The sequence below is a fragment of the Lynx canadensis genome, chromosome B4 (assembly GCF_007474595.2).
Source record: "Lynx canadensis isolate LIC74 chromosome B4, mLynCan4.pri.v2, whole genome shotgun sequence".
NCBI classification, from domain to species: Eukaryota; Metazoa; Chordata; class Mammalia; order Carnivora; family Felidae; genus Lynx; species Lynx canadensis.
In genome coordinates, this window is record NC_044309.1 from 72041181 (window position 1) to 72064814 (window position 23634).

Consider the following 23634-nt stretch of genomic DNA (forward strand, 5'->3'; position numbering starts at 1 on the left):
TGGAACTTCTTTTTTTTTCAGAGAAGCCTCAGGATTTTTTTTTTTTAAGACCCATCAACTGATTAGGTGAGTCCCACCTAGATCATTGAGAATAATGTCCTTTCCTTTAAAGTCAACTGACTGTACATGTTAACCACATGTATACAATTCCTTCACAACAACACTTAGATTAGTGTTTGATTTCATAACTGGGTCCTGTAGCCTGGCTAAGCTGACACACAAACCTGACTGCCACAGTGGATATATTACAGAGGGTATCCTACTTGCATGGGCAAATGAATGGAAGTGGAGATGAGGAAGATGTGTCCAGTTTGTATCCAGTTGATCTAGGGTAGTGGGAGGAGATGAAGTTAGTTTAAGGCTAAATGTAGCTGTAGTGGACTTTTGAGCTGAAAAGACAAAGCAATGCTATAGCAGCACTGTCCCAACAGAATTTTCGGTATGATGGAAATGTTCTGTCTCTGTGGTGGCCACAGCACCATAGCCCCTTAGCCACGTGCGGCTGTGGAGACACCTGAAGGGTGTTAGTTCCAAACCTCCTTGGGACCTTCCTGGGTAAAATCTGAAAGTGACGCCGTACTTGAAGAGAAGGAAAGACTAAAGAAAGAGGCCACTCCATATCAGGAGGTGGACAGTTTAATGAGCAAGGAGCCTCTGATTGTTGGAGTCCAGCTCCTGGGTCAATCAGCGGTCATGTCCTCTCAGTGACCTACCCTAACATGTGACTAGTAATAACAGAGGAACTGAATTTGAATTTTTTAAGGTTTATTTATTTATTTTAAGAGCGTGAGAGAGAGTGTGTGTGTGTGTGTGTATGCATGCAAGTGGGGGAGGGGCAGAGAGAGAGAGCAAGAATCTCATGAACTCACACACCATGAGATCATGACCTGAGCCAGAATCAAGAGTCTGACACTTAAGCTACTGAGCCACCCAGGCTCCCCACAGAGGAGTTTTTAATTAATTTAAGTAGCTCCGTGTGGCTAGTAGTTACTGTTGGACAGTGCAGCAGTACAGAGGTCAGTCTGGCAGGGGGTATACAGGATGCACTGGAAGGAGAGAAAGAAGGCAAGCAGTCCAGTTAGTAGACTAGTCGTACCATCCCAGGCAGGGCGGGCAGTGCAGGAAGAGGGAAAGAAGGGAGAGAGATGGGAAATGGAGGAGAAGGGAACCAACGATGATCTTAGGGTTGGCCACTTCTACACCTTCTTGCTTTCCCCTTGTCCACCTAAACCCTTCCTGTCAGGCAGATGTCCGCAGCTCCTCTTTTCTCGCCGGCTGTCCTCACATGGGCTTCCCTAGCTTCAGTTACCACAGAACTCTGTGTTAACAGCTCCCAAGATTCTACTCACAGTCTTAGCTCTTTCCTCTCAACCTCAGGCCCCTGATATCTCCACTGGGAAATCTCACAGACTCTTATTGGTCTCCCTTCCTACCCATACTGCTTTTTCAGTTTTGTGCATTTTGGTACATGCACAAAATATAATCACCATCCTCTCAGCTGCTCAAGCCAGAAACCTCAGACTCCTCCTGATACTGTTCCCAATCTGCTGTTTCTTTAAATTTATTATTTATTTATTTATTTAGAGCATAAGTGGGCGGGGCTGAGACAGAGAATCCCAAGCAGGTTCTGTGTGGTCAGCGCCAGCGCCCGACTTGGGGCTTGAACCCACAAAACCACGCTATCATGACCTGAGCCGAGGTCAGGAGTGGGACGCTTAACCGACTGAGCCACCCAGGTGCCCCTCACCTGCTATTTCTAAGTGTAAGTTACAGCTTGTCTGTCTCTGTGTCTTCATTTCTGTTGCTCCCCCCTCAGACAAGGTCACTCCCTGTCTTCCCTGGACTCTCACAGTCCCGTCGCCACTTTTGCCACCCACATCTCTGTTCTCTAACCACTTCCTTGAAAAGCAGAAATCAGATACTTTCTTCTGTGATGTGTAACGTAATTCCCCCCCGTTGCTTTATCTGTAATATTACAAAATATCACAGGATAAAGGGTTAATTAATTTCAGTTGATTTATTTAATAATATTTATCCATTTAGTATTTCTATAACCCTATTAAGCAGGTACTATTGGGAAATTTCACTGAAATATCCCTTGGGGCATATATTCTAGTGAGAGAAACAGACATTAATCAAATAATTACACGAATAACCACACAATTAAAATTGTGACATTTAAGGAGGAATATAAGGTGCTCTGAGGGTATATGAGGAGGAGAGCTAAGCTAGCCAGGGAGCTCAGGGAAGGGCTCCGTAAGGAGGAGTTGGCTAAGGAAAGGGAGAGATTCTAGGGAGTGGGGGCCACATGTGTAAAGAGAGAAGGGAAGTACTTTATTTCAATGGAATACAATGTAATGATTAAAAACTTTAATGGAATAAAGAACCTGACAACTGCATAGGGATGGAATGTGGTCTTAAATTTTTCAAGCCATCTGGAGCAGCTTTTGGAAACCAACCAAACTTGTATAACATGGTTCTGTTAAACACTTTTGACTTGAATGTGATCTCAAGTCAATATAGCAAGTATCTGTCTGGTGGCTTACTTTCCTGGGGGTTATAAGTTAAAAAGAAAAAGCAGGATTTTTTTTCTCTTTATTGTTATAATGCAATAAAAATGATAATATGCATACATAAAAATAGATGACATACTCTATAGGTATTGTATCATACTATTATTATAATTTATATAATGGAAAATTAAGAGCCAGAATGAATGGTATGAAATGGTGGTTCTAAAGGTTTTATATTCTTACACTTTATACTCTTAAGTATGGACCCCAAAGAGCTTTTCATGTGGGTATATTGATATTTACTATAGTAGAACTTAAAACTGAAAAAAATTAAATGTATTAATTTACTTAAACAAAACTAATAAACTCAATATATATAAACATAAAACATTTTAATAAAAAATAACTTTTTTTTTAAAACAACATAGAAGAGTGGCATTACACATGTATTTTACACATCTCTTTAGGAGAAGGCAGCTGGATTCTTAAGATCTGTTTCTGTAGTTAAAAGTTCCAGTGTGTTGTTTTGGTTGAAGTATATGAAGTAGACCCAACCTTACACAGATAGGTGGTCAGAAAAGAGAGTTTATGTCTTTTCAGGTAATTCTAGCTATTCTTTGATACCACATTGAAACTTGACAGGTAGTAGCATCTTAAAGGTTCGTTGTAATATGAAATGTGAAGCCATATCAACAAATTTTTGTATATTAAAAACCTGTCTTGCATTTTGAATGGATCTTTACCCAAGCCTAATTTTTATCACTATTCACAGGGCAGTTGAAAACATTGGTTCACTGAGTTAAGTAGCTCTTACAAATGTTGACCCATTTTGTTATACAAGGTGAAAAAAATGACGTTTGTTAACACAGCCCCAGTCTCACCAGTGAAGCTAAGGAATATTGGGAAGCTGTGAAGTGCACAGTGGTGAATACAAGTTGTCCTAAATTCTAATACTTGTTTGAAAACTTGAATTTTATCATAGGCAATAAATATTGTCAGTTGTTTCTCCTGAAATGACAGTTTCACTTTGTTCATTTTCTGCAAAATATCTACCAAATATCCAAGTCTATACAACTGAATTTTGTTAGTAATCTGTCAAGTGAAGTGGTATCTGTGAAAAAAAATTGGCAACTGGAAAATTATATAAGCACTTTTCCTCAAGACAGCCATCATACTACAGTGTGCATCAGAAGTGCTTTATGGGTACTTCCATTTCTTCACACAGAATGTTGAAAAGCCCAGTACTCAAGGGTCAGGATTTAATAACGTTAGTCATTGTTACAGCTTCATCAAGAACATTCTTAAATGAAGTGACTCTACTGTATGCAGTGGTAAAGAATACAATGACAACTAGGCCAGTTTGGTGCCACTGCTGAGTTTGCTAAGATGCTGGGAATTTTACCCGCCATTGTTTTTGCACCATCATTGCAGGTGTTAACACAGTGAGGAAAATAGATAACATCTTAGTATTATAAAAATGGTTGTGACCCTATGGGCCCCCTGAAAAGGTCTCAGGAATTCCCAGAGGTCCTCAGAACACACATGCGTTGCCATAGACAGTAGTGTAAGAAAGAAAGAAACAGAAACCCATTGTTAGGAAGGCTTCATGAGCAAACAGACTTAGACCTTAAAGCAGAATTAAGATTTTGATTGGTGGGAAAGAGAAGGGAAAGGGATTTTAGGAAGGGAAATCATGTGAGTAAAGGAGTAGAGGCAGGAAGCAGCATGATGTGGCCAAAACACTGATGAGAAAGGATGGTTGGGTTGGAGGGTTAGGAATGGAGAGTGAGTGATTATTTACAAAATATGGGATATGATGATATTACGGGGGAATCTTGAATACCTATCAGAAAAGTTTGCATTTTTTCCAGAAGTCACAGGGAGTAATTGAAGGTTTTTGAATCCTGTGACATGAACATGTTGGTTTAGGACCATCCATACGGCGAAAGTGTATAAGGTAAATTTGACAATCAGGACAACTGGATGCAAGGAGACTGATTGGAATATTAATTTAGTTTGTGAGCGTCAAGAATACAGACGAGAGAGGGGTGCCTGGGTGGCTCAGTTGGGTAAGGGTCCGACTTAAGCTCAGGTCATGATCTCCCAGTTTGTGGGTTCGAGCCCCGCGTCAGGTTTTGTGCTGACAGCTCAGAGCCTGGAGCCTGTTTTGGATTCTATGTCTCCCTCTTTCTCTGCCCCTCCCCCGCTCACGCTCTGTCTCTCTGTAAAAACATTGGGGGAAAAAAAAATACAGGCTGAAGAGATGGCAGTAAATGGACCAGAGTGAAATGTATACCAATTGCTTCAAAAGTAGAAGTGATATGAGAACTAAAGAAGAAAAAGTCAAAGGTTACTTGCATATTATATCTTATAACCCCATTTCCTTGCCAAGGACATTGTTAGGGAAATGAACAAAACTGGGTGTTTCTGTATAAGGTCTCACTTGAGACTTTTTCCTCTCCCCAAAATCAGAATGCTTCCCTTTTTTCTGATAGCAAGAACTGGATCATTGAACACAGTTCCTTTTTGACCTGGAGCCAGGAGGCTTTGTGCCAAATATCATATTAAAATCATAACAATTACACTTGTCCCAGTGGTTAGTACATTTCTTACTTCTTCTTTCTCTGGCCTGATTCTCTTCTCTCTTTCTTTATAAATTCATTAATCTTACTATTTTCATTCTATTTAATGCCAGATATCAGAAGACCTTTTTTGAAAGAGGTTGACAGTGGGAGAGTCTTTTAGGGTTCCTAATACCAATTCCAATGTGAAGGGTTATTCCCCAATGCCCAAACACTAAGTGCTTCTTGCACACCAGTTGGGTATCAGAGAATTCAAGTCAATTCTGACACTGTCTACCAGGAGATAGCATCAGATTGCACAGGTTAAGGACTCAGTCCTACAAAATTGCTTTCCACATTCCACTTCAGACTCCAGTGGCAAACCTCAGGCTGTTACCGGTGCTTCTGACTAACTGGCTACAGATTGGAGCTTCCAACAACCTCCTTTTTAGGTTCAACTAATTTGCTGGAGCAGCTCACACAACTCAGGGAAACATTTACTTATATTTACCGGTTGATTAAAGGACATGAATCAACAACCAGATGAGGCGATACATAGGGCAAGGTAGGGAGAAAGAGCATGGGGCTCCTGTGTCTTCTCTGGGTATGCGACCCTCCTCTCATCCCCATGTGTTCACTGACCCAGAAGCTCTCCAAACCCAGTTCTTTTGGTTTTTGTGGAGACCTCATTGCATGCCCATGATCGACTAAGTCTTTGGCCATCGGCCAATTCAAACTCCAGCCTGTCCCCCATCCTTGGAGGTGATGGGGGGGGCCTGAAAATTCCAATTCTCTAATCACATGGCAGCCAGTCCCCCACCCTTGGGTGGGGTCCAAAAGTCACCTTCATTAATAAGATACCCATTTCGCCTTTATGCCTGTGAAGCATTTTCAGGAACCGTGGATGATTCTTAAATCATTATATCACAGGGAGAAGAATATAATGTAATGATAATCTATTAATCCTTCACATATTTTGTTCATTGATAGGATAGGACTCTACATCAGTCGCATTTTACTGAGAACCTTAAGAAAGCTAAAAAGACTCTGACATTGAAAACCAAAGTACCAAGGTTAAATTTCAAATTAAATAAATTCAGTTATTCTGGTTTCCCAATTCAAAGCAGATGAGAAGCAGCAAGTAAAAGGGTAGTGAAATATCTACTAAAAATAGGTAAAATGAGAGTGTTTCAGTCAGTTAAGCCTCTGACTTCGGCTCAGGTCATCATCTCACGGGTTTGTGAGTTCAAGCCCTGTGTCAGGCTCTGTGCTAAACAACTCAGAGCCTGGAGCCTGCTTCCCATTCTATGTCTCCCTCTCACTCTGCCCCTCCCCTACTCTTGCTCTGTCTCTCTCTCACTCTTTCTCTCAAAAATTAAAATAAAAAAAAAATAGGTAAAGTGATACCAAACGAAATGACTATTCATAACCAGAATAATGTCAGAAAAAGCAAGATGCGGGTGCAAATTCCTCAGGATTATAGATTATGTGAATGCACGCAACACAGCTAGTAATTAATAAAGAACTGTCACATGTTAGAGAAAACTAACAGCTCCCATTTCTTGTGCTTTTACTATGTTCCAGGCTCTCTGCTATTGCTTTTCATGTATCATTGTACTTAATCTTCACAATAACCATGCATTTCTATGATTTTCGCCTCTTCACAGATGAATACTTTTAAAGAAATAAAATATATACACAAAGGTACACTGCTTTGTATGTGGCAGAGTTGTATTTTGAAATGGGCTCAGCTGGATAACAAAGCCTATGTTCTTTATTCTTATTTGGGGGCTTCCTTCATGTTTACCTCAATAATAATAATAGCTAAGTTATGTTCAATATCCTTTTAAAAGATCTCAAAAAATACTGTGTACTGTGTTTGAGAAAATTTAGAGCACAAAAAGGCTAAAGTAACCTTTTTTAAATTGGTATAATGTTTATTTAAAAATACATTTCCTCAGAGAACTTTATTTCTTGAAAATTCCCAACAATGGGCTGGAAGAAGTTTTGTAAAGTGTTATTTATTATCTACAGTCAGTTTCAAACTTTTGTGCCATTGTTTTATTATTTTTAAAATGTTTTTAACGTTTTTATTCATTTTTGAGAGACACAGACGGAGTGCTAGCAGGGGAGGGGCAGAGAGAGAGGGAGACAGAATCCGAAGCAAGCTCCAGGCTCTGAGCTGTCAGTAGAGAGCCTGACACAGGGCTTGAACCCATGAATGGTGAGATTATGACCTGAGCCGAAGTTAGATGCTTAACCGATTGAGCCATTCAGGTGCCCCATTTGTGCCATTGTTTTGAATGAATCCTGTGGTTTTTTAAATTTTGTTTTGGAAACCTCTGTGTATCCTCATTTTCATACCACGAAGAACAGCCATTCTTGTAAACTACTAGTGAGTTAAAGGAAAAAAAAAAAGTTCTATCTCTATAAAACATTAACCAGCTGATAGGCAATGTCACAATTCTTTGCTTTGCTGGACACTAGATGCTCTGATTTCTTTTTCTTTCTCTCGCTTTGAATGAATTTGTAAACATCAGTTGTCAGAGAAGTAGTCTGAGAAGATTATGGACATGGGACATAACAGTCCATGGGGGAGTAACTGTTGATGACAGGACTCTAGTGGTGCAAACTCAGAGCAACTGAAAAGCTAAAAATAACCTGGGGCAATTCTTAGACTAGAAATGGAAACATCCTGTGAAAGATGAAGAGCCTCTGGGAGTGACGGATTATAACTTTAAGGGAGTCTGCAAAAGAAGAATTATACATGATCCTAGTAAAGAGTGTGATTCATTGCCTCAGTTACACCCTCGGTGATACCTTTGTTAGCTTCCTCAGCTTGACAGTCTGAATGGCCAATTTGAATCTCCATTTTCTTTTCATTTTCAGATTATAATCACCCGCTAGGGGATAAGGTTTTCATTCACAAGCATGCGTATTCAGGGACTGGTCACCCTGGTCACATGTGACTCAGGTGACTAAGAAAGGAGAGTAGTTCATAGCCATGGATATGGTAACTACCAGTAAATATTTTTTCATCATAACTGGGTAGTTTTCCAAGTACTGAAAGTACTTACATGTGTGAAAGCCAGTTGAAGTGTGTGGTTGACTAAGCGGAATAGGAGGGAAGGTGGAAGGAAACCTGTGATTACGAAGTCACGTGAAAACTATTTTACCTTGAGACTAATGATCTGAACATTGTAGATGGAATATTGTGAAAGTCCGCTAAATCATGAGGGATCTGGTTGTAACAGTATTATTTTGGTTCTGATTCCAGAATAGAAGATTGGGAGTTATTTCTTAAAGGTCCAAAAAGTGTAATTTAGGACAGCCATCCTGCCTAGGTGGGAAACCTATACAACATTTTTCCTCAAGAGGTAGTACAAACTGAAGATGCTAACAGATTCAAGACATATTTAATAATGTTAAATACATAATGTGGTATTAAAGCAAAAGCAGGACACTTTGAGGATGTTGAAACCTTAAGAGGTTAGCCTCTAGGAGGATAATCATTCCCTTTCAGAAATATCCTCATACATCACTTGTCTTGTTTTATCATGTCTATCACTTTATCTAAGACTTTATTGGGAATATTTTGCAGCTTAATCTCTCCCACAGTTCACCACTGCTACCATTATCAGATGAGAACTGTGCAAACAGGTGATGGCTTCTTCTAGAAAAGGAAGAATATGAAAATAACCACTATAGGCATTTTCACACTGTTTTTTTTCTTTTGTGACTCTTCTTATTCTTCTTTTCTGCAGATCACCTTTAAAGAAGGCTAAACAGGGGTTTTAAAATGGTGGGAAAACAGGAGAGCAAAAACAAACCAACCAACCATCCGTGTAGTCTTGTTAATAAAAAATCCCAATCCCCTGTCTCACATTTGACTGTGGGGTTGAGGAAAAGGTTCAGGCAGAGTCCCTCCCCTAGGAGGACCCTGCTAACTGAGCATCTTCCTGCAATCTTCCTGAAACCCTAGTTACTTAACTCCTTTTAAGGAAGTCTTATTTTAAAGGTCATTAAAAGTTCTATTTTCATATTTCGTCAAACTTGCTTCAAAAATTTTAAGAATATTTAAAGCTATATGAGAACTTTATTTAATCAAACTACTGTTTCCATGGCATGGCCTGCAGGGAAATACTTAACAATAATTATGCTTCAGGTATTACGGCCTTTATACTCACCCAGCATCTTAAATGTGATGTTCTAATAATAGAACTCCAGAGTTTAACACAAGCAAAAGGAAACAAAAGCAAAATGCATGTACCAAATGAAGAGGCTGCTGGCATGTGAACATTCCCTTGTGTGTATAACCAAAAAAAATAAAATAAAAAGAAGCAGCAGCATCTTTAGGCACAATCTAATGATATTTATAAGTGAACCATATCCCTGTGGACAAATTATGGAAACTAGTAAGCTCAGCTATTTGGGAACTGGTTATAGCCATGCAAGACAGTTTTTTAGGAATTTGTGCATCAATTTTTGACTTTCAACAAAAATCGCTTATAAGCTAAATAAGTATTAAGTTCTAAAAAAGCTTTGAGTAAAGATATATAACTGATATGTGGTAGTTGCAAAGGTGGCATGGAAGCTGTAAGGGAAAGTATGTCAATCTGGGGCAGTGATCTCTAAAATTTGTATCAGCACACTCCAATTCCATGTCTGAATTTCAGACATGTCTACGTTGTTGAACCCAGGACTGATTGACAGTACCCTAAAATATTTGTCCCTTTTCCTTTTTGGGATTTAGTTGGTAATTTTATGGACCCCCTTTATATCGCCATTCATCAACTCGCCCCATTTGCCTGCATGGTTTTTAGGATCTCATCAGTAAAACCCAAGAGAATCTACTGAATAGAGATTAAATAATGAGATAGTTCATTTAGGTCAAGAATGGTAATTGGCATTTCACAAAAGCAGTAATTCATTTGGGCAGTACCCATAAAAATGTTGGTGCTCCCTAATTAAAAAGTACAAATGAAAAAAAATATTTTGACTCTCAAGGAGACAGTGAAACTAACAGAAATCTGGTAAGGGTGGGAAAGGAGACTTTCATGTGCTCTGCTGGTGGAAGTGTTCATTTATTATAAATATCACGGATGAAAATTTGGCAATGTATACATCAAAAGCTCTTGAAAAAGCCGTGCCACTTAAAATCTGCTTCTAGAACTTAGCCTAAGGAAATAGTAATTGAACATGTGCACAGATACATATGTACAAGGATGCTCATTGCAGCGGTGTTTATAAAAGCAGCAAATTGGAAACAATTTATGTGTTCATCAGTGGAGGAAATGTTTATATTGTAGTGATTAAGCATGACTCAGAGCTTTAATATGAAGCTAGAAAAATGTGATAGATGTTTATAAAACAGTATGTAGGGTATGGTACCATTTTGGGGAGTGTGTATGTGAGAGAGAGGGAAAACCTGAAAGGATGCAAAACATTAAGCTCAGCTCTACGAGGTTGGATTACATATGACTTCTGGTTTTTTCCTTTCTTACTTTGCTGCATCTTCAGAATTTTTTAGCAGTTAGTATATATTACTTTTATTATTGGGGGAAAAAAGAGGTTATTTTTATTCTAAGAAAAAAGTAAACTGAGCTCCTGCTACCTGCAATGCTCAGCAGAGAACTCAGGGTTGGAACAAGACCCGGCCACTAGTCTTCAGAAGCTAATAGTGTGGATAACAGAGTGGGGAAAGAGACTGTGATTTGTACAAATATTCTGGGTCACTCTTGAGTACACCTTGATCATTACAGAGTCACCATCAAGGGATGTTCATGGAACATTCTGACATGCTTGACTCTAAAACCAACCTAGAGTCCTCACTTCTGGATACCCCCTCCTCCTTGAATGGGCCCTCTGTCCACTGCACTTCCCTCCCATCAACATTCCTGGACGCCTGAGTCCAGTCAAAAAACACGCTTATTCATCCCCAGTTACTGAGCTGGTTTCCTCCTTGGCTCCCATGTGTGTCCACATATGTCTCTTTATCCCTGTTAATAGGTTATTTCCTCTTCTTCAACCCTGCTCCCCACAATACTAGTCTTTCTACCTTCAGCATCAATCCTTGTCATTTTTCTTTCTGCTTTGCATTTTCTCACTATTACATGTTCTTACGGGCTGAGGAGGAGCTCTCCTCAAAGGAACAAATTGGTCCTGGTCTCTTCGCTTTGTGCACAATTGTATAAAGTAAAAATGTCCCACGATTACTTATGCTTTGAATCTGCCTGCACTCTCCCACAGTTAGGGAAAACAGAGTATATCTCATTTATAACTGTATGGCCTGCAAATAAAGTTTCATTGTGCTCTGTGTTCTGTGAGATCTAAATATTTACACAAAGGCTTTTGCTTCAAAAGTTTGGTTTCCCTAGAACTTGCTACATGCATGGATTCAGGGTTTACTGAAAAATCAGAGATCCGATATTTTCACTTTAGTTCTCTGCCATGATTAAAGTTTGCTTTTTTTCCTGTTGTGTCCTTCTTGGATTTAGTTAATTAGTTTTGTTTTACTTAAGGAGGTGTTAAAGACTACAGAGAGCCACGTGTTTTTTCCACATTTACATATCAGTTGCTCTTTAATTGTGTGAGTGTTTTGATATTGTTTATTTTTCATCATGTAATTCCTCAACTGTTATCGTTAGATCTTAAGCCTTTTTTGTATCCTGCTTTGTATAAAGGTCGACACCATTGCCCAAATGAGCTTGGACTACTCTCCAGTATCATAGTAAATGACAACCATATCAGATCAGGAGTAGACTATTTGAAAATTCTGGAGATACAATCAGAATATCACTTGCTGTCCAAGGCAAGTTTCAAACACCCTCACACATAAATAAGAGTTTGAGCAAAAATACCAATTACACTGTTTTTTATGCAGATCTTGGACAAATAACTTAAGTTCAGCATTTTAAGCTCTCGAAATTAGATGCCTCTATTGTGAAAGGGAACTTCCAGTCTTGTGTTTTGCAGGGTTATTTGGGGACCTGATTTTGTGGACACTTGAGAAATATGAGATTGAACAAATGTTAAGCAGCAAGTTATGTTGTGGATTTACCAAGTGCTGATATCAGGGATTCCAGGAGGGTGCTTAGTGAGACAGGCTGCTCACCTAGAACTAACCTAAATGCCACAGAGCAGTGACACTCAGGAAACAGTGACGCCTGTTTCCTAGGTCCTCTCTTACCCTGGTCCTTCTTTCCCCACCTAGAAGAGAGACCTCATCATGTCACCCTTCATTTGCCTGAAGCATCTATTCAAGGAGAGGTCTAATGCCTCATTTCATTCAGAGATTACTGATGAGAAATTTTCCTACTAAGTAATTACCATCTTTGGATCTGTCTTTGTGTCCACTAGGACATTCTTTCTCAATCGCTTGTCCTATACTATGGAGGTCTGAACCAGGCTCCAGGTACAGGACCAGCACCCACTCGTACTTCTTAGCCAAGAGCAAAAAATTTTCATGTTCTTAAATTCATGACTGTAGCTTGAAAGCACTGGGCACAGTATTTTGTTGCTTGCATTTTTTATCCTGATTTGGTTAAGGAGGATCCTGCCCTGTGGGGCTCTTTTGTTGAAGGAGCCGCCCCATAAATAAAAGGAGGAAAGAAGCCAGCTGAGAGGAGGGAGGCCTGGAAAACATCGCTTGTATGAATCACACCTGACCTCCCTACTTATTCCCTCTCCTGCTCTCCTCAGCCAAGCTGTTACTGCTCAGACCTGTATGTCTCCTCTGCATCCCAAGTATGAAATGTCAAAGGCAGCAGCCAAAGGCAGAGGTAGTCAGGTCACTATTTCACAGTGGTTGCCACCAGTTCTGGTGTACTGACAATGAACGTGGGTGGGTTTTGTTTTTTTTTTTAACCTCTGTAGCCTTTAACTTTCAGTACAGCGTTAGGTCAAGTGGCTACCCAGGAGTAACTGAATGCTAGGTGGGTGAGATCTAGCATCTTCGGAACCAGAGAGGGCATTGGGTATAAACAGGTAGAATATAGTGTAGACTCCAAACTGTAATTGGATATTTATTTGATATTTTTCCAGAAAGACATGAGTATTAACAGCTAGAGACTGTTTACTTCCTCGACATTTGAGACATTTGCCTAACACCCTAGTGGGGTTGTCCAGGTGGGGAAGTCAGTAACCATACAGAAGCCATGATCTCTAAAATAATTTTACCTGATAAATTTTCAACCTCTCTTCAAGTGTTTTTAAACTTAAGCTGCTGAACAGGAAAGATTGGCCTTCAGGGTATTTTTGTTTTTGTTTTTCCAAGTTTTTATTTAAATTCCAGTTAGTTAACACAGTGTAATATTAGTTCCAGGTGTAGAATTTAGTGATTCATCACTTACTTACAATGTGTGGTGCTCATCATAACAAGCGCCCTCCTTATTACCATTCCCCCCCACATCCCCTCCAGTAACCCTCAGTTTGTTCTCTTTAGTTAAGAGTCTGTTTTCTGGCTTGCCTCTCTCTTTTTGTTTTCCCCTATGTTCATCTGTTTTGTTTAAATTCCATGTATGAGTGAAATCATACGGTATTTCTCTGACTTATTTCACTTAGTATAGTACCCTCTAGCTCCATCCACGTCATTGCAAATGACAAGATTTCATTCTTTTTGATGGCTGAGTAATATTCCATTGTGTGTGTGTGTGTGTGTGTGTGTGTGTGTGTATGTGTGTGTGTATACCACATCTTCTTAAATTTTTTTTTTCAACGTTTATTTATTTTTTTTGGGACAGAGAGAGACAGAGCATGAACGGGGGAGGGGCAGAGAGAGAGGGAGACACAGAATCGGAAACAGGCTCCAGGCTCTGAGCAGTCAGCACAGAGCCCGACGCGGGGCTCGAACTCACATACCGCAAGATCGTGACCTGAGCCGAAGTTGGACGCCTAACCAACTGAGCCACCCAGGCGCCCCTGTATACCACATCTTCTTTATCCATTCATCATTTGATGGACATTTGGACTCTTTCCATAATTTGGCTATTGTTGATAATGCTGCTATAAACATCGGGGTGCATGTATCCCTTCGAATCAGTATTTTTGTATCCTTTGGGTTAATACCTCCCTAGTAGTACAATTGCTGGATCGTAGGGTAGTTCTATTTTTAACAGTTTGAGGAACCTCTATACTGTTTTCCAGAGTGACTGCCATCAGTTTGCATTCCCAACAACACTGAAAGAGGGTTCCCCTTTTTCTGCAGCCTCACCAGCACTTGTTGTTTCATGTGTTGTTAATTTTAGCCATTCTGATAGGCGTGAAGTGGTATGTCATTATAGTTTTGATTTGTATTTCCCTGATGATAAGTCATGTTGAACATCTTTTCGTGTGTCTGTTAGCCATCTGTATGTCTTCTTTGGAAAAACGTCTGGTTCAGAGTTTTTGTATTTCATCTTGATGCCATTTGACTTGGTAGAAAAGAGTAAAGATAAGGTTTTGAGTAGGTATCAAGAAAGGCATAGAGGTCAGGACTTGAATAATTCATCACTGAATAATCAGTCATTTAAAGAAGTGTATCAGTATTTATCATGAGAGACTATTAAAATTTTACTTCATATAAAGCAAAACTGTAGGAAAGGAATTGCTTTTTAGTTCTCTATTATTTCAGTGTCCTGATGGGTGAGTTAGGCCTGGAGTAGAATTACTACTGAAAAATCCATCCCTAAAAAAAAAAAAAAAAAAGTTTTGTTTATAAGTCAGTCTTTTAAAATTCAGACCAGGCCAGATTTCTTTTTTGTTATGTATTCTTTCCAACCCTACATTGAGTTTCTCCCTTTCTCCCAGTTGCCTAGCAGGGCCTTCTGCCAAGCGATGGGAAACCTGGATTTCACAGCAGCACAAACCTGGTGCCCTTTTCCCTAGCGTTGCATTCCAGTAAAACCATATCAGAGTTTGACCTAGTTATTTCACACAGACAACTGTTGCCAGGTCATTGAGGCTTTCCTCCAAATAAAGGACCATGGTCTTCTGTCACACAGGAAAGACGTGCACGCAGACCAGACTATCCAGGAGCTGCCAGCCAGCCTGTGTGGCTGAGCAAGGGCCATGCAAGGGAGAGTGCCTAGAGCCGTGTGCAGATGTGGATCTTATTCCAGATCTCCTCCTTCAGACCTTCGATGAGTCCTGCTGGATGCCACCAAAGGCAACAGAATGTGGGCTACAGAGAACAAGTGGCTTTTGTATACTTTTCAGACATCTGTAATGATGACCAGGTTTTCATGACTAAATTCCACCCCAGTTCACCTCCCCCTTTGTCACTGCAAGGAAATTTTTCATTTTTTCCCCCTTCTATGTAAAAGTTTCCTCTAGCAACTGCCCTGATTGTCACCAATAGTAACATCCTCATTGAAAGGAAGAGAAATCGGGGCACCTGGGTGGCTCTGTCAGTTAAGCGTCCGACTTCAGCTCGGGTCATGATCTCACGGCTTGTGGGTTTGAGCCTTGCATCATACTCTGTACTGACAGCTCAGAACCTGGAGCCTGCTATGGAATCTGTGTTTCCTTCTCTCTCTGCCCCTTCCACACTCATACTCTGTCTCTCTCCCTCAAGAATAAACATTTAAAAAATTAAAAAAAAAAAAAGAAGAGAAATGGAAGGAGCCTGAAGGACTTTGTGGCTGAATTGAAAAAGACAGGGCTTAGCATTTTTGTATAGCTTTAAATACTCTTCAAGTTTATGGGTGTTAAGTAGCTGCAATTTTAAATTAAAAAGTTGGGGAGTGGCCCCAGCCTAACACGCTGTTGTGTCTGTTGTCCTGGCCCCTCCCTGCTCCCAGCTATAGGGTCTCAAGGCAAAGTCACACTGTTTGTGATTGGAATCCTTGGTTAAATGGCACTGTGATGGGGAGTGTTCTGAGTTAGGTCAGCAGCATGCACTCCACAGGTGAAGGAACCTGCTAAATGGGATATGTTTTGAATACTAGCAAGAAACCTGCCCCCACTCCGTGGTGGAAAAGACAGGAATGACAAGTATCAGGCTGTATACCCTCAGCAAAAGATCTGTCTTTTCAGAAGTGTGAAGTAAAGGAGGAAGGAGTGCTGGTAAAATTAGGTGATTTTTTTTGTTAATTGATGGTAAATGCAGAGAAGAATTAATCGCATTTAATGACTAAGTGTTTCCACCAAAGGACTGCAGAATGCAATCTCCCCATGAGTTTTTAATGGAGAAAGAAGTTAAAAATGTTTAAATATTACCTATCAGTTAAAAAGTAGTCTGATTCTTAAACAACAGCAACAAAATTCACATGAGCATCCTGACAAGCTGTGTGAGAAACACAAACCCAAGTTTTTGCTTAGAGCAAATTAAAATAATTCTATCCAAATCCACATGGTAATAAAAGTTGTTTGACTCTAGTAGGTCCGAGTTCTGCCATTATTTCTTTGTTTTTAAGCCATAAAGCTTTTATGCTCTGAACTAAAGGCTTATTTATTTATTGTTGCTGCCAGGGTCATTTGTTTATTTGTTTTGTTTGCTGGGAGTGAAGGGGTATCTTCTGTGGATTCAGGAACATATACCAACAACCATTGTAGCTTTTGTGTTTATCAAAACACAAAATGTGTTTATGCATCATCTGGCATATGTTTAGGGTTATACAGTGGTACCTTCTTAAAGTGGTGAGGTCCAGAGAGAAGCCATGAAAATATGGCTTAGGAAGGATGGGATTTTCATAAATAGTGCTTTGTCTTAGATTTTTCTTCTTGCTAAATGAACCTCCGTACTTCAGATAGGCACCTCTGGTTATTGTGTTTATTTGCAAACATTATTCTCCTTTGCTGTTCGAGGAGGGAATAATTCTGAGATGATTGTGTTTACATACATAATACTGATAGTTTCCCATGTGTTTGTAGAATAATCATAAACTGCTTAATTCAAGGACTTCTTTCACCCAGAACAAACTGTGCTCGCAAAGATCATGGTGACCGCGACCTCTTAGTTAAGTAACTAGCAGTGGATTTCTTTTTCTCAGTAAACACGATAATGTATCTATTAAAGCTAGAAAATAAACACTTATAATTGACACTTTGAAAAAATTATATTAAAATTTGTTTTCCCACACAGGAAGAATTTAATGGAAAACCCGACTCCCTCTTTTTTAATGACGGTCAGCGAAGAATTGACTTTGTTCTAGTGTATGAAGATGAAAGTAGAAAAGAAACCAATAAAAAGGGTTCAAATGAAAAACAAAGGGTAAGTTTTTTGTGTGTGCTATTTTCCGTTTTATTTCTTATAATATCGTGAAATGAAAAAAAAGTGCTATTTTTATGTAAGCAATAAAGTGAAACTGGTATTTGAAATATGATATACCAAACATACTTTCATATTTTCTCTGCTCATCATTCCCTCAAGGCATGTTAACAGATATATATTTTTTTTAATTTGAAGCAGAAACTTCCTCAGGCTCTTAACCTCAGTTGGTTTCACAGCCAAAGGCAGACTTTATTCCAAGGAATTGCATTTTCTATCTGTAGAAGAGATTTACATTAAAATCATACTTGGCTATTTGCAACTAGGTTGGGAAGGGACGCTGATGATTAGTGATGACAGCCAGTGTAGTAACCACTAGCCTTCAGTGTGCTCTCACTCATGGATGCTGGGTGCCTTTTGCATGCATTGTCTCGCTTAATTTTTACATAACCTACGAGGTGCCTTCTGTTATCGTACCATTGTAGATGACCGAGTTGACCCTTAGGTTACAATGATTGCCCAAGGTCACCAACAAATAGTGGAGCCATGGTTCAAATTCTTGTCTTGAATTTAGAACCTGTGCTAGTCACCTCTTCCATTTTCTATCACTTCCTTTTCCTTCCTTTTCATCCGTTGCCATTCAAGCTGCTCCTCCTTCCCTTTCCTCCTCTTCAAGTTTTCTTAAGTAACAAGAAACATTTTTATCTTGAGATATTAAACCATTTAGTAGCCTAGGGTTATAACATACCTGGATCTCCTTTACCTGAACCCAAACTGTATTAAGCTGAAACAGGACAAAAAGAAGAAAGCATACATAGGTCACTTTTCCCCCACTTTGAAAACAACTCCCTCATTCTTTGTTTTTCTCACATCTGTGCTATTCATATACACAGCTTAAATTATTCTCTCTGGACTTTCTCTCTGAAATACATCATTCTTAAATCTATTGATTTCTGCTCATTATTTCAAACCAGCTGATGAAACCTGCTTAAAACGAAGCAATCATGCCTGTTTCGTGTGTTTATTTTGGAAGGGGTAAGTTTCGTGTTTTGCATTCACATGGTATCACAGAGTAAACGCAGGCACTGGCACTTAACATTCACATTCTAATTCTGCCACTCCAGTTATTTGGAGTAATTCTAGCTGATATGATAAACTAGTTCTGAATTACAATGTCTTAACATAATAGACGTTTACTTATTTCTCATGTCAAATCAGAGGTAGCATCCCTGTTTGGCAATATGGGTGTAGGGGTACGGGTAAGGCTAGGTCCCTTGCAGTCATTCAGGGACCCAGGCTGACACAGAAGCTTTGCCATATTCAACAGGTAGTTTCTAAAATCATCCTAGGAATCAACATAAATAATAATTTAAGAGAGAGGATGGAGAGGATGTGCTTCGTTACCACTTTGGCCTGGAAATGACGTCAATTTTGCTACATTCTATTGGTCCGAACTCTGGAAAATGGAAAATGTATTTTCTGGCTGGACAGCCATTTCTCTGTAGGAACTCCACATTGTAGAAGTGGAACATGAATCTTTGGTGGACAGCAGGCTAGTCTTGGCCATACCTATTAACTGGCTATATGACTTGAATGAATTTTCTGGTCAGTATCATATTTCATTATCATTTTTGAGATGCATATTATTTTTACATTTTGACATCTTTCAAATCAGGGTATGTCTTACAAATGGCATATCATAATTTCATTGGCTGAATTTTTCTTATGGATATGTAAAATATTGGTTCATCACACACTAATGGCATCTTAGATTCAGGGAATGGGAATTCCAATACCTAGTCCATAGGCTTATGGTAAGGATTAAGTAAAATATTATGTAGAAATGTGATATAAATTGTTAGCACATATTAAATCATATTAGACAATAGTAATTCCTATGCCCTTACTCTTATTTGTGGCTTTCTTAAAACAGTGTGCTAGCATGAAAGGCATGACTCCTCTTTTGTTATTATATGATTTCATCACTAGAGGAATGTAGCTTAGAGTGTTTTATCATTTTCCTGTGGACACTAAGATATATTCTGTGCAGTCATAGTCACCGTCATCAAATATTCATTAAGCACCCCTATGCCAGTGGAACTGCACTAAGCACTATGTAAAGTAAGTTAAACAAATCTAATCCATTAAAGTGTAAAGGAAACAGTTCTGGTTTTAGACAAGAGCTTCACTGCCATGGTGAAGGGGCCCTAGAGCTGCTTACATTATTAATAAGTGCTGCATTTGCTTTACCCAGAAACAGGTCCCAGGGTAACTCTCATAAATCAGGAGAAAAAAAAGTCATTAATTTGGCAGTCTCTGAACTCATGGATAGATGTACCATGATGTTGGTTTTTCTAACCCGTGCTTTGAAGTGCTTTGAGACCGTGTTTGTACATATTCCTTAGACTCCACCAGAATTTAAAGCTCAGCTTTGGAATCACATTTTTATTAATCAGAAACACATTTGTGAGTTCCATCATACCCTCTGTCAGGCCTTATTCAGGATTTAGGACTCCACCAAGGAAAGGCAATTCGAAAATCCTGTTTTCTTTGAGAGAAAAAAAAAATTATGTGTAAATCATACTGATTTCCTAAAGCAACACCAAGGTTGACTTTGTCAGTGGCTGATCTAAAGAGTATTGTTAAATACTTTTCTAGAAATGGAGAAAGAAGTGATAGGGCCACAAAACATAGAGGAGTAAAAGGCTACATCTTCCCATGAGCAGAAGAGAAAATATTTTTTCTAGCTAAATCTCCAAATAGCATGTCACTTTGTCCCTTTATATTAGTGAAAATACCTCAGGAACTTCACACCTTCCTTTAAAAAAGTACAAATCAGGGTACCTTGGGTGGCTCAGTGGGTTAAGCGCCTGACTTTGGCTCAGGTCATGATCTCATGGTTTGTGAGTTCGAGCCCCATGTAGGGCTCTGCTCTGACAGCTCAGAGCCTGGATCCTGCTTCAGATTCTGTGTCTCTCTTTCTACCATCTCTTTCCTGCTTGCACTCTGTCTCTGTCTCTCTATCAAAAATAAATAAACATTAAAAATATTTTTAAATAAGATAAAAAGTGTTAATCATTTAGGCATGGGGAATGATTATAAGTTGTTTCAATAATGCATGCCCATTTAGCCTACACTATCCTGGGCACTGAATCAGTTTGAAGGGTTTTTGTTTTTGTTTTTTGTTTTTCTGCAAGAACTCAAAATGTCTTAAATGCTAAAGGAAATAATTTTCTCACTTAAGAAATAGCCCTCCATAAAAGCATCTGGGCACCTGGGCAGCTCAGTCAGTTAAGCATCTGAATCTTGATTTCAGCTCAGGTCATGATCTCACTGTTGTGAAATCAAGGCCCAAGTCGGGCTTTAAGACAGAGCATGGAGCCCACTTAGGATTCTCTCTCTCCCTCTCCCTCTGCCCATTCCCCATGTGCATGTGTGTTCTCTCTCTTAAAAAAAAAAAATGTAGCCTAGAGGTAAAACCATTTCTGGGTTGGATAATTTATTGACTTAAAGAGGTCGTCAGGAATTGAACTCATAACATCCTTTGCCCTGCCAGCCTCATTATGTTTGTGTTCTTAAACTGACTTCACTTGGTTACAAGATGGCTCTTGTACTCAAGGCATCTGGAGGTGAGAAGAGGGAATGCCCTTTTTTAAGGGGGAAGAAAGCTCCCCTAGAAGGGCCCTAAGCAGACTTGCCTTCACAGTTCATGGTCTGTCACAGTCTGTTCCAAAACTTCTTGTTGGCAAGACAATGGAATTACTACTTCCCATCATTACCACAGACACGTGAAGATTAGCCTTTCATCTTTTATTTATTTATTTATTATTTATTTTTAAATATTTATTTACTTTTGAGAGACAGAGTGAGACAAAGTGAGACTGGGGGAGGGGCAGAGAGAGAGGGAGACACAGGATTGGAAACAGGCTCCAGGCTCTGAGCTGTCAGCACAGAGCCTGACGCGGGGCTCGAACCCACAGACTGTGAGATCATGACCTGAGCTGAAGTTGGACGCTCAACCTACTGAGCCACCCAGGCGCCCCTAGCCTTTCATCTTTTAAATTGCCTGATCACCCAATACCTGGAAAACCATCAGGCTTTTCTTAGCAGTGAAGAAGGGGGAAGTGACTGACTGTTCAGTAGGTAGCCAGCAGTGTGTGGCATAGTACATGATTAGTGATATCTAAATATGTTCCATGTACATTATGAAGAGCAGAGATGTCCTAAATAAAACAAGTTTCTGTATTTTTCTCCAACCCCTTCTGCTTAGTTTTGTTAGCAATGCTTCTTCCACTTCCTTTTGCTAGAACTGCGAACAAGTGGCAGAATCGATCTATTTTGAATTGTGTTTCGTATGACCCTTGACCTCCCTTCCAACATACGAGTTTATGACCAAGTAAAGGTAGAATTCGGGGGATGGTAAAGAGGGTGGAGGGGTCTAGGTAGCATAAAGACCATATAAGCAATCCTGACTAAGTGTTTTATTCATTTAATTTTTTATCTGCACAAGCCATTCCTAAAAGTTAACAGAAAATTCATTTCCTTGAAGTTAGATGAGAATTTTTGTATGGAAATGTAAATTTGTATTTCATATCTGACTTTAAGAATTCTTTAGTATGCAGCAGAAGAATCTGGCTGGTGGACACCATAGAATGTGAGGTTTTTGAGAAATGAACAATCGAACTAAATTGTATCCAAACTTTAAAATAATGTGAGACAGCTAACTAATTGGTTCCAGATCCTGTGATCTTTTTAAAACTGTTATCCATTGTTTTAGATGAGTTATCATGAGGCTGGAAATGTTTGCCTAGAAGCCGGAAGAGATCTCTTTGGACATGTTTCAAAGTTCATCAAAAAGTTCTACTACAGTGAACACATTATATCTCTCCATTTACTGAGGTTTTATACATTTTTTTAAGTTTTTTTTTTTAATGTTTATTTATTTTTGAGAGAGAGAGACAGAACATTAGCTGGAGAGGAGCAGAGAGAGAGAGTGGGAGACACAGAATCTGAAGCAGGCTCCAGGCTCTGAGCTGTCAGAGCCCGACGCAGAGCTCAAAGTCACAAACTGTGAGATCATGACCTGAGCTGAAGTCGGACGCTTAACCGACTGAGCCACCCAGGCACCCCTGAGGTCTTATATTTTTTAGTAAACTTTTATAACAGTGTCCATGAAGATCTTGTCCATTTGTTTTTTTTTAATTTCAGGTGTACAATTTAGTGATTCAAGACTTAGATACCACACCTGGTGCTCATCACAATAATTATAATCCTTAATCCCCATCACCTATTTAACCCATCCCACTCTCCTCCCCTCTGGTAACCATCAGTTTGTTCTCTGTAGTTAAGAGTCTGTTTCTTGGTTTGTCTCTCTCTTTTTGCCCCTATGATCATTTGTTTTGTTTTTTAAGTTCCACATATGAATGAAATCGTATGGTATTTATCTTTCCCTGATCTTGTACATTTTTACTATTCTTTTTTAAAAAAAATTTAATGTTTATTTTTGCAGACAGAGGATGAGTGGGAGAGGGGCAGAGAGAGAGGGAGACCCAGAATCTGAAGCAGGCTCCAGGCTCTGAGCTGTCAGCACAAAGCCTGATGCGGGGCTCAAACCCACGAACCATGAGATCATGACCTGTGCTGAAGTCAGACGCTTAACCTACTGAACCACCCAGGCACTCCTTAACTATTTTTATTTTAAAATTTTGTTGATATTGTCAGAAGCACTTTAAATTGTGGTTTGTGATTTATTGTGTATAAAGTCCATTGGTTTTCCTAAGTTCTACCAAGAAACCTTGGTAAACTCTTTTTAGTTCTAACAACTTGCAATGGATCTTTTAAGTGTTCTCAGAAAAAGACCACATTATCTATGAATGATGAGAGTTTTGCTCTACCTTTGCCATCTTTATACTTCTTTCCTTTCCTTGTCTAGGTGCAATGGCTAAGACCTCTTGAATAAAACCAGGAACACATAGTAGTCGCTATTATAGGGTTCCTGATTTTAATGGGAATGTTTCTAAAGTTTCCCCATTAAATATCACAACTGCTATCAAATTTTGGCAGTTTTCCTTCAAAAAAGTTAAAGGAGTCACCTTCGAGTCCTAGATTGCTAGGAGTTTTATAACTGGATTTTCAATTTTATCAAATGCTTTCTTTTGTATCTATTGAGGGATCACATGGCTTGACTCCTCCTTAAGTCTTATGTGCATTAAATATATGGTCATTTGTGGCCAATAGATGATAACAGTATAGATAACTCAAAAATCATTTATTATTGACTTCAGCTCACAATGTACGTTTTTCCCAGTCATTAGCTCCTTACTTATGCTAATACTACATTAACATAGTTTATTTATAATTCGTTATAAAGTAT

General features: G+C 39.2%; 1 protein-coding gene across 3 annotated transcripts in view; it reads left to right on the forward strand.

Moving 5' to 3' along the window:
• ANO6 (anoctamin 6) overlaps positions 1-23634 on the forward strand; it is a 196743-nt gene that overhangs the window by 95391 nt on the left and 77718 nt on the right. For all 3 annotated transcript variants that reach the window (XM_030322381.1, XM_030322384.1, XM_030322383.1), the window contains one exon: positions 17136-17264. In XM_030322381.1, coding sequence (XP_030178241.1) covers positions 17136-17264 — 129 coding nt within the window. The remainder of the gene's footprint in view (positions 1-17135; positions 17265-23634) is intronic.